This window comes from Ranitomeya imitator, chromosome 2 (genome assembly GCF_032444005.1).
Source record: "Ranitomeya imitator isolate aRanImi1 chromosome 2, aRanImi1.pri, whole genome shotgun sequence".
NCBI lineage: Eukaryota > Metazoa > Chordata > Amphibia > Anura > Dendrobatidae > Ranitomeya > Ranitomeya imitator.
In genome coordinates this window covers 250341679-250357148 of record NC_091283.1, presented here as the reverse complement: position 1 = coordinate 250357148, position 15470 = coordinate 250341679, and the positions used below count along the sequence as shown (strand labels likewise).

General features: G+C 40.5%; 1 protein-coding gene across 1 annotated transcript in view; it reads right to left on the bottom strand.

The window, feature by feature from the left end:
- The window catches only part of LOC138662919 (gastrula zinc finger protein XlCGF57.1-like), a 380865-nt gene extending 365882 nt beyond the window's left edge, over positions 1-14983 (bottom strand). The window contains exon 1 of the mRNA XM_069748920.1: positions 13652-14983. Within this exon, the coding sequence (XP_069605021.1) occupies positions 13652-14983 (1332 nt within the window). The remainder of the gene's footprint in view (positions 1-13651) is intronic.
- Between the last annotated feature and the right edge of the window lie 487 nt (positions 14984-15470).

Genomic DNA, 15470 nt, shown 5'->3' with positions numbered 1-15470 from the left:
CCTGAGAACTAACTACCCCTAAAGATAGAAACAGGAAAGCTATCTTGCCTCAGAGAAAATCCCCAAAGGATAGATAGCCCCCCACAAGTAATGACTGTGAGTGGAGAGGGAAAAGACATACATAGAATGAAACCAGGATGTAGCAAAGGAGGCCAGTCTAGCTAGATAGATAGGACAGGACAGGATACTGTGCGGTCAGTATAAAAACTACAAAAATCCACACAGAGTTTACAAAAATCTCCACACCTGACTAAAGGTGTGGAGGGTAAATCTGCTTCCCAGAGCTTCCAGCTAACAGAATTAATCCATACTGACAAGCTGGACAAAACATAGAATGCACAGAACAATTAAGTCCACAACATGTGGACATAAATGAGCAAAGCAAGGACTTATCTTTGCTGAACTGGTCAGGATATCAGGGAAATCCAAGCAGAGATGTAAATCCAACCAGGAACCATTGACAAGTGGCACTGGCTGAAGGGAAGAGCCAGGCATAAAAGCCGAGCAGAAAGACAATTAGTGGAAGCAGCTGCAGACTGCTAAATCCAAGGAGCAGCCATTCCACTTAAAACCACCGGAGGGAGCCCAAGAGCAGAACTCACAAAAGTGCCACTTACAACCACCGAAGGGAGCCCAAGAGCGGAATTCACAACAGAGCCAGATGAAAGGCACGGACCAAATCAGCAGCATGGACATCAGAGGCAAAAACCCAAGAATTATCCTCCTGGCCATAACCCTTCCATTTGACAAGGTACTGAAGCCTCCGCCTCGAAAAACGAGAATCCAAAATCTTCTCAACCACATACTCCAACTCTCCATCAACCAAAACAGGGGCCGGAGGATCAACAGAGGGAACAACGGGCACCACATATTTCCGCAATAAAGATCTATGGAAGACATTATGGATAGCAAAAGAGGCCGGAAGCGCCAATCGAAAAGACACCGGATTAATAATCTCAGAAATCCTATAAGGACCAATAAACCAAGGCTTAAACTTAGGGGAAGAAACCTTCATAGGAACATGACGGGAAGACAACCAGACCAGATCCCCAACCCGAAGCTGGGAACCAACACACCGACGACGGTTAGCAAAACGTTGAACCTCCTCCTGAGACAACACCAAATTGTCCACCACATGAGCCCAAATCTGCTGCAACGTGTCAACCACAGAATCCACACCAGGACAGTCAGAAGGCTCAACCTGCCCAGAAGAAAAACGAGGATGAAAACCAAAATTACAAAAGAAAGGCGAAACCAAAGTAGCCGAACTAGCCCGATTATTAAGGGCAAGAAGGCCACCCAATCATCCTGATCAGCAGACACAAAGCATCTCAAATAAGTCTCCTAAGTCTGATTAGTTCGCTCGGTCTGGCCATTTGTCTGAGGATGAAATGCAGTAGAAAAAGACAAATCAATGCCCAGCCTAGCACAAAAGGCCCGCCAAAACCTAGAAACAAACTGGGAACCTCTGTCGGACACAATATTTTCCGGAATACCATGCAGACGAACCACATGCTGAAAAAACAACGGAACTAAATCTGAAGAGGAAGGCAATTTAGGCAAAGGCACCAAATGAACCATCTTAGAGAACCGGTCACAAACAACCCAGATAACAGACATCTTCTGGGAAACCGGAAGATCAGAAATAAAATCCATAGAAATATGCGTCCAGGGCCTCTCAGGGACTGGCAATGGCAAAAGCAACCCACTAGCACGGGAACAACAAGGCTTGGCCCGCGCACAAGTCCCACAGGACTGCACAAAAGAATGCACATCACACGACAAAGAAGGCAACCAAAAGGACCTACCAACCAAATCTCTGGTACCAAAAATACCAGGATGACCAGCCAACACAGAACAGTGAACCTCAGAAATCACTCTACTAGTCCATCTGTTAGGAACAAACAGTTTCCCCACTGGACAGCGGTCAGGTCTGTCAGACTGAAATTCCTGAAGAACCCGTCGTAAATCAGGGGAAATGGCAGAAAGGACCACCCCTTCTTTCAGAATGCCGACCGGTTCAAGGACCTCAGGAGAATCAGGCAAAAATCTGCTAGAGAGGGCATCAGCCTTAATATTCTTAGAACCCGGAAGATACGAAACTACGAAATCAAAACAGGAAAAAAACAAGGACCATCGAGCCTGTCTAGGATTCAGCCGTTTAGTAGACTCGAGGTAAATCAAATTCTTATGATCGGTCAAGACCACAATACGGTGCTTAGCTCCCTCAAGCCAATGTCGCCACTTCTCAAACGCCCACTTCATAGCCAACAACTCCCGATTGTCGACATCATAATTGCATTCAGCTTGCGAAAACTTACGGGAAAAGAAGGCACACGGTTTCATCAAGGAACCAACAGAATCCCTCTGAGACAAAACGGCCCCTGCCCCAATCTCAGAAGCGTCAATCTCAACCTGAAACGGAAGAGAAACATCCGGTTGGCGCAACACCGGAGCAGAAGTAAATCAACGTTTAAGCTCCTGAAAGGCAGAGACAGCCGCAGAAGACCAATTCGCCACATCAGCGCCTTTCTTCGTCAAATCGGTCAAGGGTTTAACCATGCTAGAGAAGTTAGCAATGAAACGGCGATAAAAATTTGCAAAACCCAAAAATTTCTGAAGGCTCTTCACGGATGTGGGTTGAATCCAATCATGAATGGCCTGAACCTTAACAGGATCCATCTCCATAGATGAGGGAGAAAAAATGAAGCCCAAACAAGAAACCTTCTGCACCCCAAAGAGACACTTAGACCCCTTCACAAACAAAGCATTGTCACGAAGGATCTGAAATACCATCCTGACCTGTTGCACATGAGACTCCCAATCATCGGAAAAAATCAAAATATCGTCCAAATATACAATCAAGAATTTATCAAGATAAGTCCGGAAAATATCATGCATGAAGGACTGAAAAACAGATGGAGCATTAGTGAGCCAGAATGGCATCACAAGGTATTCAAAATGACCTTCGGGCGTATTAAACGCAGTTTTCCATTCATCACCCTGCTTAATACGAACAAGATTATATGCCCCCCGAAGGTCAATCTTAGTAAACCAACTAGCCCCCTTAATCCTAGCAAACAAATCAGAAAGCAAAGGTAAAGGGTATTGAAACTTGACCGTGATCTTATTCAAGAGGCGATAATCAATACAGGGTCTTAAGGAGCCATCCTTCTTAGCAACAAAAAAAATACCGCTCCCAACGGTGAAGAAGATGGCCAAATATGCCCTTTCGCCAAAGACTCCTTAATATAATTCCGCATGGCGGTATGTTCAGGCACAGACAGGTTGAAAAGTCGGCCCTTAGGAAACTTACAACCTGGAATCAAGTCAATAGCACAATCACAGTCCCTGTGCGGTGGAAGGGAACTGGACTTGGGCTCATCGAATACATCCTGAAAATCAGACAAAAACTTTGGAATTTCAGAAGAGGAAGAAGAGGAGATTTACATCAAAGGAACATCATTATGAATACCCTAACAACCCCAACTAGCCACAGACATAGACTTCCAGTCCAACACCGGATTATGTACCTGCAACCACTGAAAACCCAGCACGATAGCATCATGCAAATTATGCAACACCAGAAATCGACAATCTTCCTGATGGGCTGGCGCCATGCGCATGGTCACCTGTGTCCAAAACTGGGGCTTATTTTTAGCCAAAGGTGTAGCATTAATGCCCCTTAAGGGAATAGGGTTCTGCAAAGGCTGCAAGGGAAAACCACAACGCATGGCAAACTCAAAGTCCATTAAGTTCAATGCGGCGCCTGAATCCACAAACGCCATGACCGAAAATGATGACAATGAGCAGATCAAGGACACAGATAACAGAAATTTAGGTTGTACAGTACTGATGGTAAATGAACTGGCGATCCTCCTTGTCCGCTTAGGGCAGACAGAAATTACATGAGAAGCATCGCCACAATAATAACACAACCTATTCTGACGTCTGAAACCTTGTCGTTCCGTTCTAGACAGAATCCTATCACACTGCATTGGCTCAGGAATTTGCTCTGAGGACAACGCCACAGCACGCACAATTCTGCTCTCTCGCAAGCGCCAGTCAATCTGAATGGCCAGAGACATAGAATCACTCAGACCGAAAGGCGTGGGAAACCCCACCATAACATCTTTAACGGATTCAGAAAGACCCTTTCTGAAAATTGCCTCCAAAGCATCATCATTCCATTTAGTCAACAAAGACCATTTTCAAAATTTCTGACAATAAAATTCTGCCGCCTCTTGACCCTGAGACAGGGCCAACAAGGTCTTCTCCGCTTGATCCACAGAATTAGGTTCATCATATAATAATCCCAAAGCCTGAAAAAAGGAGTCTGCATTAAGCAAAGCCGGATTCCCAGATTCCAGGGAAAATGCCCAATCCTGTGGATCGCCACGCAGCAGGGAGTTGACGATTTTAACCTGCTGAATGGAATCACCGGAGGATCGAGTTCTCAGAGTAAAAAACAGTTTACAGTTGTTTTTAAAACTCAAAAATTTGGACCTGTCACCAAAAAACAAATCAGGAGTAGGAATCTTCGGCTCTAAAACAGGAGTCTGAACAATATAATCAGAAATACCCTGTACCCCAACAGCAAGCTGGTCCACACGAGAAGCTAATTCCTGAATATCCATGCTAGCACAAGACTCCTCAGCCACCCAGAGAAAGAGGGAAGAGAAGACAAAGCAGACTGCAGAAAAAAAATGGTTCAACACCCTTCTGAGATGCATTTAACTCATTATAGGCCAGTTGTACTGTTATGATCCGGTGACCTTGGAGCCGCATGGAACTTTCTCTGGAGTTGGTGGAAACTATACTGACCGCAAATCCTGAACTTAAATCCGCAACGAGAAGTAGCCGTGGGGTGTGCCTAACAAATCCTAGACACCTTGACACAGCCGGAGGACTAAATACCCCTATAGATGGAAATAGGAATTCTACCTTGCCTCAGAGCAGAACCCCAAAAGGATAGGCAGCCCCCCACAAATATTGACTGTTAGTAGTAGAGGAAAAGACACACCCAGGCAGGAAACAGGATTTAGCAAAAGAGGCCACTCTAGCTAAAATAGGAAAGGATAGGACAGGATACTAAGCGGTCAGTATTAAAACCCTTCCAAAGATATCCACAGCAGAAAATACCAAAAAACTCCACCATCTAACTAAGATGTGGAGCGTATATCTGCAACTCCAGAGAATCCAGCAAGACTGAGAAAACACTGACACAATCTAAGCTGGACAAGAGAAAACAAATGAATAGCACAGAATTATTAAGCACACAGCATGTGTGCCACAGAAACAAAAAAACAGACACTTATCTTTGCTGAAATGGCAGCAAGGCAGGAGGAACCAAAGATCCAAAGCCTCCCAGAACCATGGACAACTGGCAAGGACTAATGAATCCTGCACACCTAAATACCCCAGTCAGAGCTGCAATCAGCAGATACACCTGACCAGGACTGCAACTCAGGGACAACTGCATTACCACCTACAACCACCGGAGGGAGCCCAAAAGCAGAATTCACAACAATTCCGGGTCCTGCAGGGAGGTGGCTTGCAAGCACCTGCAGGACCTTGCAAGCTTGCAAGCGTCCCTGCAGTGCCTGTCAGATCGCTGAACTGACACAGTGCTCTGCAAAGTGTCAGATCAGCGATCTGACCCTATAACATGATGCCCTCCCGGGGCAATGTTATAAAGTAAAAAAAAAAATTCACATATGTAAAAAAAATAATAAATTCCTAAATAAAGGAAAAAATATATATATTGTTCCCGTAAATGCATTTCTTTATCTAAAAAAACCCCTAAAAAACAATAAAAGTACATATATTTAGTATCGCCGCATCCGTAATGACCCGACCTATAAAAATGTCCCACTAGTTAACCCCTTCAGTGGTCACCCAAAAAAAGCTTTATCATCATACCGCCGAACAAAAGTGGAATAACACACGATCAAAAATACGGATATAAATAACCATGGTACCGCTGAAAACATCGTCTTGTCCCGCAAAAAATGAGCTATCATATAACATCATCAGCGAAAAAATAATAAAGTTATAGTCCTCAGAATAAAGCGATGCCAAAATAATTATTTTATCTATAAAATAGTTTTTATCGTATAAAAGCGCCAAAACATAAAAAAGTGATGTAAATGAGGTATTGCTGTAATCGTACTGACCCGTAGAATAAAACTGCTTTATCAATTTTACCAAACATGGAACGGTATAAATGCCCCCCCAAAAGAAATTAATGAACAGCTGGTTTTTGTTCATTCTGCCTCACAAAAATCGTAATAAAAAGCAATCAAAAAATGTCACGTGCCCGAAAATGGTATCAATATAAAAGTCAACTCGTCTCGCAAAACACAATACCTCACATGACTCTGTGGACTAAAATATGCAAAAATTATAGCTCTCAAAATGTAGATACGCAAAAACTATTTTTTGCAATAAAAAGCATCTTTTAGTGTGTGATGGCTGCCTATCATAAAAATCCGCTAAAAAACCCGCTATAAACGTAAATCAAACCCCCCTTCATCACCCCCTTAGTTAGGGAATAATAAAATTTTTAAAAATGTATTTATTTCCATTTTCCCATTTGGGATAGGGTTAGAGTTGGGGCTAGGGTTAGGGTTGGGGCTAGGGTTAGGGTAAGGGTTGGGGCTAAAGTTAGGGTTAGGGCTAAAGTTAGGGATAGGATTACATTTACGGTTGGGATTAGGGATAGGGGTGTGTCAGGGTTAGGGGTGTGGTTAGGGTTATGGTTGGGATTAGGGGTGTGTTGGAGTTAGGGGTGTGGTTAGGGTTGGGATTAGGGTTAGAGGTCTGTTGGGGTTAGGGTTAGGGGCATGTTTGGGTTAGGGGTGAGGTTAGGGCTAGGATTAGGGTTAGAGGTGTGTTTGGGTTAGGGTTTCAGTTAGAATTGGGGGCTTCCATTGTTTAGGCACATCAAGGGCTCTCCAAACGCGACATGGCGTCCAATCTCAATTCCAGCCAAAACGCGACATGGCATCTGATTTCAATTCCTGTCAATTCTGTGTTGAATAAGTAAAAGATTGCTCCTTCCCTTCCGAGCTATCCCATGCGCCCAAACGGGTTTACCCTAACATATGGGGTATCAGCGTACTCAGGACAAATTGGACAACAACTTTTAGGGTCCAATTTCTCTTGTTACCCTTGGGAAAATAAAAATTGGGGGGGCTAAAAAAATATTTTTGTGTGAATTTTTTTTTAATGCAATGTGACGACTGCAGACTAACCCATCGAAGTCTGCATTCCAAACGAAGCTCCTTCCCTTCCGAGCTCTGCCATGCACTCAAACGGTGGTTCCCCCCACATATGGGGTATCAGCACACTCAGGACAAATTGGACAACAACTTTGGGGTCCAATTTCAACTGTTACCCTTGGAAAAATCCAAAACTTGGGGCTAAAAAATAATTTTTGTGGAAAAAAAAAAGATTTTTTATTTTCATGGCTCTGCGTTATAATCTGTAGTGAAACACTCGGGGGTTCAAAGCTCTCACAACACATCTAGTTGAGTTCCTTAGAGGGTCTACTTTCCAAAATGGTGTCACTTATGGGGGTTTCAATGTTTAGGCACATCAGTGGCTCTCTAAACGCAACATGGCATCCCATCTCAATTCCAGTCAATTTTGCATTGAAAAGTCAAATGGCGCTCCTTCCCTTCTGAGCTGTTATGCGCCCAAACAGTGGTTTACCCCATGTATGGGGTATCGGGGTACTCAGGACAATTTGTACAACAACTTTTGGGGTCCAATATCTTCTCTTACCCTTGGAAAAATAAAAAATTGGGGGCGAAAACATCATTTTTGTGAAAAAATATGATTTTTACGGCTCTGCATTATAAACATCTATGAATCACTTAATGGGTCAAAGTGCTCACCACACATCTAGATAAGTTCCTTAGGGGGTCTACTTTCCAAAATGGTGTCATTTGTGGGAGTTTCAATGTTTAGGCACATCAGAGGCTCTCCAAACGCAACATGGCGTCCCATCTCAATTCTAGTCAATTTTGCATTGAAAAGTCAAATGGCTCTCCTTCACTTCCGAGATCTGCCATATGCCAAACCAGTGGTTTACCCCCATATATGGGGTATCGGCGTACTCAGGACAAATTGTACAACAACTTTTGGGGTCCATTTTCTCCTCTTAACCTTGGTAAAATAAAACAAATCGGAGCTGAAATAAATATTTTCTGAAAAAAAGTTAAATGTTCACTTTTATTTAAACATTCCAAAAATTCCTGTGAAACACCTGAAGGGTTAATAAACTTCTTGAATGTGGTTTTGAGCACCTTGACAGGTGCAGTTTTTAGAATGGTGTCACACTTGGGTATTTTCTATCATATAGACCCCTCAAAATGACTTCAAATGAGATGTGATCCCTAAAAAAAATGGTGTTGTAAAAATGAGAAATTGCTGGTCAATTTTTAACCCTTATAACTCCCTAACAAAAAATAATGTTGGTTCCAAAATTGTGCTGATGTAAAGTAGACATGTGGGAAATGTTACTTATTAAGTATTTTGTGTGACATATCTCTGTGATTTAATTGCATAAAAATTCAAATTTGGACAATCGCAAAATTTTCAAAATTTTCGCCAAATTTCCATTTTTTTCACAAATAAACGCAGGTAATATCAAAGAAATTTTACCACTATCATGAAGTACAATATGTCACGAGAAAACAGTGTCAGAATCACCAGGATCCATTGAAGCGTTCCAGAGTTATAACCTCATAAAGGGACAGTGGTCAGAATTGTAAAAATTGGCCTGGTCATTAACGTGCAAACCACCCTTGGGGGTAAAGGTGTTAATGGCTAACTGAAAAGATGTAACAAATTGCAGCTTTTGAGACTACTCAGGTCTCTTCATCAGGCACAGACTAAAGCAAATTCTGAAGAATGACATTTATACACAACATAGCACAGAACTGTCATTATGGGAGAGTGGTGAGTGATAAACAGTTGTGTCCATAAATATCGGAAAATTCCTAGATTAAGAGTGTATGTTTTGTTGTCCTCTGACTGGGGTCTGGTTCTGTTATGATGACCCCACATGGACACAACTGTTTATCACTTATCACTCTCCCCTAGTGGCAGTTCTGTGCTGTAATAATATCATATGTCCATATACCGTGTAGAACACACCTCAAGTAGTTCATATCAAAACCAATTTCCCATCAATCCATAAGATAGGAAAAAAGAGGCTAAGACTCGAATTATAGAATAAAATACAAGTTATTAATGAAAAATAAATAAAAATTCAATAGCAGAAAAATCCTATCATAAAAACATACGCTCGGAACAACACCCAGCTAGACCACTAAGTGTAAATAGCATAGTGCAAAATAACCTAGTACAACCAAAGTAGAGAGTAGGCGTATGGATAAAATATAACCATCATATACAAATGCATTACTGACTAGCAAACGGACATGTAAAGTAGATCTGGAAAAAGTGCTTATACTCTAAATGAGGATACAGCAAAAAAAAAAAAAAAAAAAAAAAAAAAATCGCTAAAAATTATCCCCATTGAGAATCCACATTGATAACCGCATATAGCAATGTCCGCAGTCATTGGGCATAAAAGGAAATATAGAAACTGTTAAATGCACCTAAATTTATACCATAATGAGCTAAAAAGCCTCCTAAGTAAATGGAAAACAAAGTATAAAGTGCTCTTGTCATATAATGCAAAGCAAAGTGCTCAGCTACGATACATTCAACAGTCTCTATATAAATCTCCTAACAGACTCGTAGTACCAGATAATAGTAATATAGACTTACATAAGAAAGTGGTCTAAACAGGTGCGTTCCACAGCGACCCCGACAGCGCCGTTTCGCCTGACCGGCTTCCTCAACAAGGGGGCGTAAGTGTCTAGCAGCTGACTAACCCAGCTATATATGAGCGTGACACAGCTGGAGAGCGGTGTCTGTGTAATGATTCAGCCAGCGGCGCATGCGCTGATGAACGGTCGTCATAGAAGCGGCAACTTCCGGTACGCTGCACCAGGAAAGGGAGCGTGTAGCGCTTCACTATCCTACGTGCACCGCGCCTTAAGTTGCCATGACGACACCCGACCAGCGCATGCGCATACCATACACAGAGGCAGCAACTGATTACAAGCAAAGCAGAAGGAATAATGCCGAGACGGAAAGGACAAGGAAAGAAAGAAAGAAAGAAAAAACTAAACTAATACTGCTGCTAAAGTGAAAAAAGAGAATACTATTAATAAAAAAATGCTACACTAAAAAATAAAAAATAATGTGGGGATAGTGCTAACGGAAAATATATGAAAATATAAAGATAACAATAAATAAATAAGAATAAATATCTGTAATTAATACCTCAAAAACACAATACCTGTGGCAAAAATAATAAGTATTAAGGAATACCCCTCTACTTAATGCAATCTATAAACAACATATATAGCAAAAAATAAATAACCCATTACTATAAATACATATACATCATAACTGGCCATAACCCAGTGATAGGATATATTCTCAATATATACAAAAATAGTGTAAATAAATAAATAATCGTATTGTAAAGTTATAAAATACATTAATATATAAACACATTAATATACATATAATATTCATTATAACAATTTTTCTCTCCTTCTTTCTTCTTTCTTTGTCCAGGAAGAAAGCGGCCTCCAACAAAACGAAGAACCACCAACAGACAGACAAAGGCACCAGGTAAGCAGCTGCCAATAATATAAAATGAATGACTCTAATAAATGGATGAAAGAAACAAAAATTAATATAAAAACAATCCATAAAGACACATATGAACAATTAAAAACCAAGACTACAGGATATATCCAAAAAAGGGGTTTAGGGAAATTAAGTCCATGCATAAAGACAGGTGTACCGATGAAAAGCAAAAGATCTCAGAAAGGCTAGTAAAAAAAGAAGAATAATCTAGCAGAGAAATTCAAATCAACCTAACAAATATCTTTATCAATATCTTTATAAAAAAGAACTAAAGCCCTGAGTTTCATTAAGGCCATATGGGGCCAATGTACCGAGCAGATAAATCCACTTACTCTCTTTTTGAGCAAGGATCTTGCCCAAATTTCCTGTGCTGTGTTGTGTATAAATATGTAATTCTTCAGAATTTGCTTTAGTCTCTGCCTGATGAAGAGACCTGAGTAGTCTCGAAAGCTTGAAATTTGTTACCATCTTTTCAGTTAGCCATTGAAACATATCAACCACTGAGGACTCTCAATTCTAAATATTTTTCTATCTACTGGCTAACACGGTACCAAGATGTATATCTTTCCCGCATTATAAAAGGCATCCATCTTGTCATTGTAGTTTGGAATATCTTTTACAATTTTCATTAACTGATCGTGTATTTTCAGTTTGTGCTGCTCTGTCATGTAATTTCCTCCATTGTAGTTCATCTGCCTGTAAATCTTCTACTGAAACATGTGGATTTTGTGTGTCTGGTACAAATGATGTGGCGGCATTGTCTTCATGTTTGTTTGATCTTGTAAGAACAGAAACCTTTTTTATATCTTGGTGCAATTTGGACAATAATTCTGTTCAAGAATCGATTTGATCTTCCAATTTTTCATTATGTTCTGACAAATACAAAACAATTTGGACAATCAAAGTAATCCCCGTCAGACTCTTGTGTGTCACCTTGTGTGTCAGTATGACCAATCTCTTGTGTGATAGTACATGCTTTATGTGTTTGTGTTTCAGTTTTCTCAAAGACTAAATTATTGTACACTCGGACCATGTACATGACATTTTGAAGCTTTCTCTGTAATTTTTTTTTACTGAAAAACCTCTGTTCAATCTTAAGATTCACTGCTTCACATTGGCTATAAAAACTAGACCATAATTGTGAATCTGTATGGCTATGAACAAACTTAAACTCTATATTACTTTTCTTAGAATAATCATGAATGAAATCCATTTTCTCACCTGTGGAATATATTTTCCTCTCCTGGATTGATCCAACCGTCAATGGATGGTCCTCTGTGTCTTTACTGAAATCCTCAGACCTCCGTCATGGGACACATCCAGCTCTTTATGGTTGGAGACACGAATCCTCACTGTCTGTAGGCTCTGTCTGATCCTTCTGACGTGAAATAGCAGAATTCCTGCACCTTGAACAACAGGTGTTTAGCAGAGCTCTCCACCTCCGTGTGCAAGGGAAAGGATTTCACAAAAATAGCACAAAAATCAGATTTGGCAGGGCTCGCCAAAATGTTAGAGAAAATAACAGTTTCTTACTTTTTTAAGTAGGAGCACAGTGAAGATAGAAAGGAAAGCAATATTGAATTGTGTGGATAAAACAAATCTTGTTTAATGTTCATTCAAAAAGTGATGACAAACATGAAGAAAAGTAAGTTCATAGCACGTAGTAAGTATTAGATTATAGAAAACAAGCATTCATTGGTTCTTACATATGGTTTTGAAGTATGATGTGGTCTGGGTTGGAGATTCTTAAAGTATGAGAGATCTGTCTGAACAGGAGTTAGTGCATGTAGAAAAGCCGCGGAGACACCATCACGTTTTTCTCAACGCAAGCAATAAATAGCCAGGTCTTTCACCAGGAAGGAACAACCACGGGAAGGGCAGCATCCAAAAAGGAAAACCACCTATGCCAAAACATGGTGTCCATCCACAGACAGCTGTTTCAGGGTATTTGCCCCTCATCAGTGTGGAGTAGGAAACTGGCTATTAGGAGCAGTGCCTAGTAAAAGGAACAGGAGTTAGGTCAGCTTATATACTATTTTGACCCATAGACTTACATTGGATCTATTTTTCCTGTCTCATAACCACATATGGTGATCTGCCGCTATGTTCTCAGCCTCTACCATATTAGAAGAACACTAGTAACTTGCGGAATATGAATATCAGTTTTTGTACATTACCTCATTTTGAAATGCTTAAGCATATAGCCTGTGACCTTTAAGAACCATTTATTATCTCCAAATAGCCACAGTTCTGACAAAAGCCCTATAGTTCTGACAAACAGAGAACAGATGTAGCGGCCACAATCCTCAGAATAACTCAGTCCCTCACTATCCAGAGTATCTATTTGCTAGTTAGAACCTGCATATGTTAAGTAAGCTATATTTTTTAATTATTATTGAAATACTAATATTTTACAGTGGCTTACCCTCCTTCTGGAGTGTGTCAATGACTGCCTTCTAGACATCTGTACAGTGAGCAGTCTTCCTCATGATTGTGGAGCCTACTGAAACAGACCAAGGGACCTTTTTAAAATGTTTAGGAAGCCGTTCCAGGTGTTTTTATTCTAATTTACTGACATAATGACTTTTGGGTTTTCATTGGCTGTAGGATCTAGTCATCAACAGAAATAAAACTTGAGATATATCACTCTATAATGACTCTATATAATATAATATAAAATAAGAGTTTCACTTTTTGCATTTAAGAACTGGAATAAATTAACTTTTTGATAATCTAACTTAGTGAGAAGCACTTGTATGTGACTATGTAAACACAATTAAGAACATAAAAAAAGCTTCTCCCCTGTGTGAATTCTTTGGTGGCTAGAAAGAGATGGTTTCTTCACAAAATATTTTCCACAATATGAACATGAAAATGGGTTCACCCCTGTGTGTGTTTTTTGGTGGATAACAAGATGCGTTTTCTGGTTAAAACATTTCCCACATTCTGAACAGGAAAAAGGCTTCTCCCCTATGTGAGTTTTCTGGTGGCTATCAAGATTCGTCTTCCTGTTAAAACATTTCCCACATTCTGAACATGAAAAAGGCTTCTCCCCTGTGTGGGTTTTCTGGTGGCTAACAAGACTCGATTTGTGGTTAAAACATTTCCCACATTCTGAGCAGGAAAAAGGCTTCTCCCCTGTGTGAGTTTTCTGGTGGCTATCAAGATTCGTCTTCCTGTTAAAACATTTCCCACATTCTGAGCAGGAAAAAGGCTTCTCCCCTGTGTGGGTTTTCTGGTGGCTAACAAGACTCGATTTGTGGTTAAAACATTTCCCACATTCTGAGCAGGAAAAAGGCTTCTCCCCTGTATGAGTTTTCTGGTGGCTATCAAGATTCGTCTTCCTGTTAAAACATTTCCCACATTCTGAACATGAAAAAGGCTTCTCCCCTGTGTGGGTTTTCTGGTGGATATCAAGATTCGTCTTCCTGTTAAAACATTTCCGACATTCTGAGCAGGAAAAAGGCTTCTCCCCTGTGTGGGTTTTCTGGTGGCTAACAAGATTCACTTTGTGGTTAAAACATTTTCCACATTCTGAACAGGAAAAAGGCTTCTCCCATGTGTGAGATCTATGATGTCTGATAAGAACATTTTTATCTGTAAAACATTTCCCACATTCTGAACATGAAAAAGGCTTCTCCTCTGTGTGGGTTTTCTGGTGGATATCAAGATTCGTCTTCCTGTTAAAACATTTCCCACATTCTGAGCAGGAAAAAGGCTTCTCCCCTGTGTGGGTTTTCTGGTGGCTAACAAGACTCGATTTGTGGTTAAAACATTTCCCACATTCTGAGCAGGAAAAAGGCTTCTCCCCTGTGTGGGTTTTCTGGTGGCTAACAAGACTCGATTTGTGGTTAAAACATTTCCGACATTCTGAGCAGGAAAAAGGCTTCTCCCCTGTGTGGGTTTTCTGGTGGCTAACAAGACTCGATTTGTGGTTAAAACATTTTCCACATTCTGAACAGGAAAAAGGCTTCTCCCCTGTGTGAGATCTATGATGTCTGATAAGAACATTTTTATCTGTAAAACATTTCCCACATTCTGAACAAGAAAAAGGCTTCTCTCCTGTGTGGGTTTTCGAGTGGCTAACAAGATGCGCTTTCTGGTTAAAACATTTCCCACATTCTGAACAAGAAAAAGGCTTCTCTCCTGTGTGGGTTTTCTGGTAGCTAACAAGATACGCTTTCTGGTTAAAACATTTCCCACATTCTGAACAGGAAAAAGGTTTCTCCCCTGTGTGAGACATATGATGTCTGATAAGAAATTTTGTATCTGTAAAACATTTCCCACATTCTGAACAAGAAAAAGGCTTCTCTCCTGTGTGAGTTCTTTGGTGGGTAACAAGCTTCGCTTTCCGAATAAAACATTTTCCACATTCTGAACATGAAAATGACTTCTTCTCTGTGTGAATTCTCTGGTGACTGACAAAATCTGATTTCTGGTTAAAACATCTCCCACACTTGGAACAAGAAATTTTATTGTCTGCTTTGTGAAGGTTTTGTTGTTTGAGAAAGGACTTTTCTAGGGGAAAACTATTTTCATATTCTAAAAAAATGAAAATGTCTTCATTGCTTTAGGAGCAGTTCGTTTTTTAATGCTTATTTTGTGACTTTGATTTTCCAGACAGGATCTGTTCCACAGGATCAGATGACAGATCTTTGCTGTGAAGAAATGATGGTATATTTGGAGTAATGGCATTCACTTCAATTGTATCCTGTGGGATCTCAAGATTA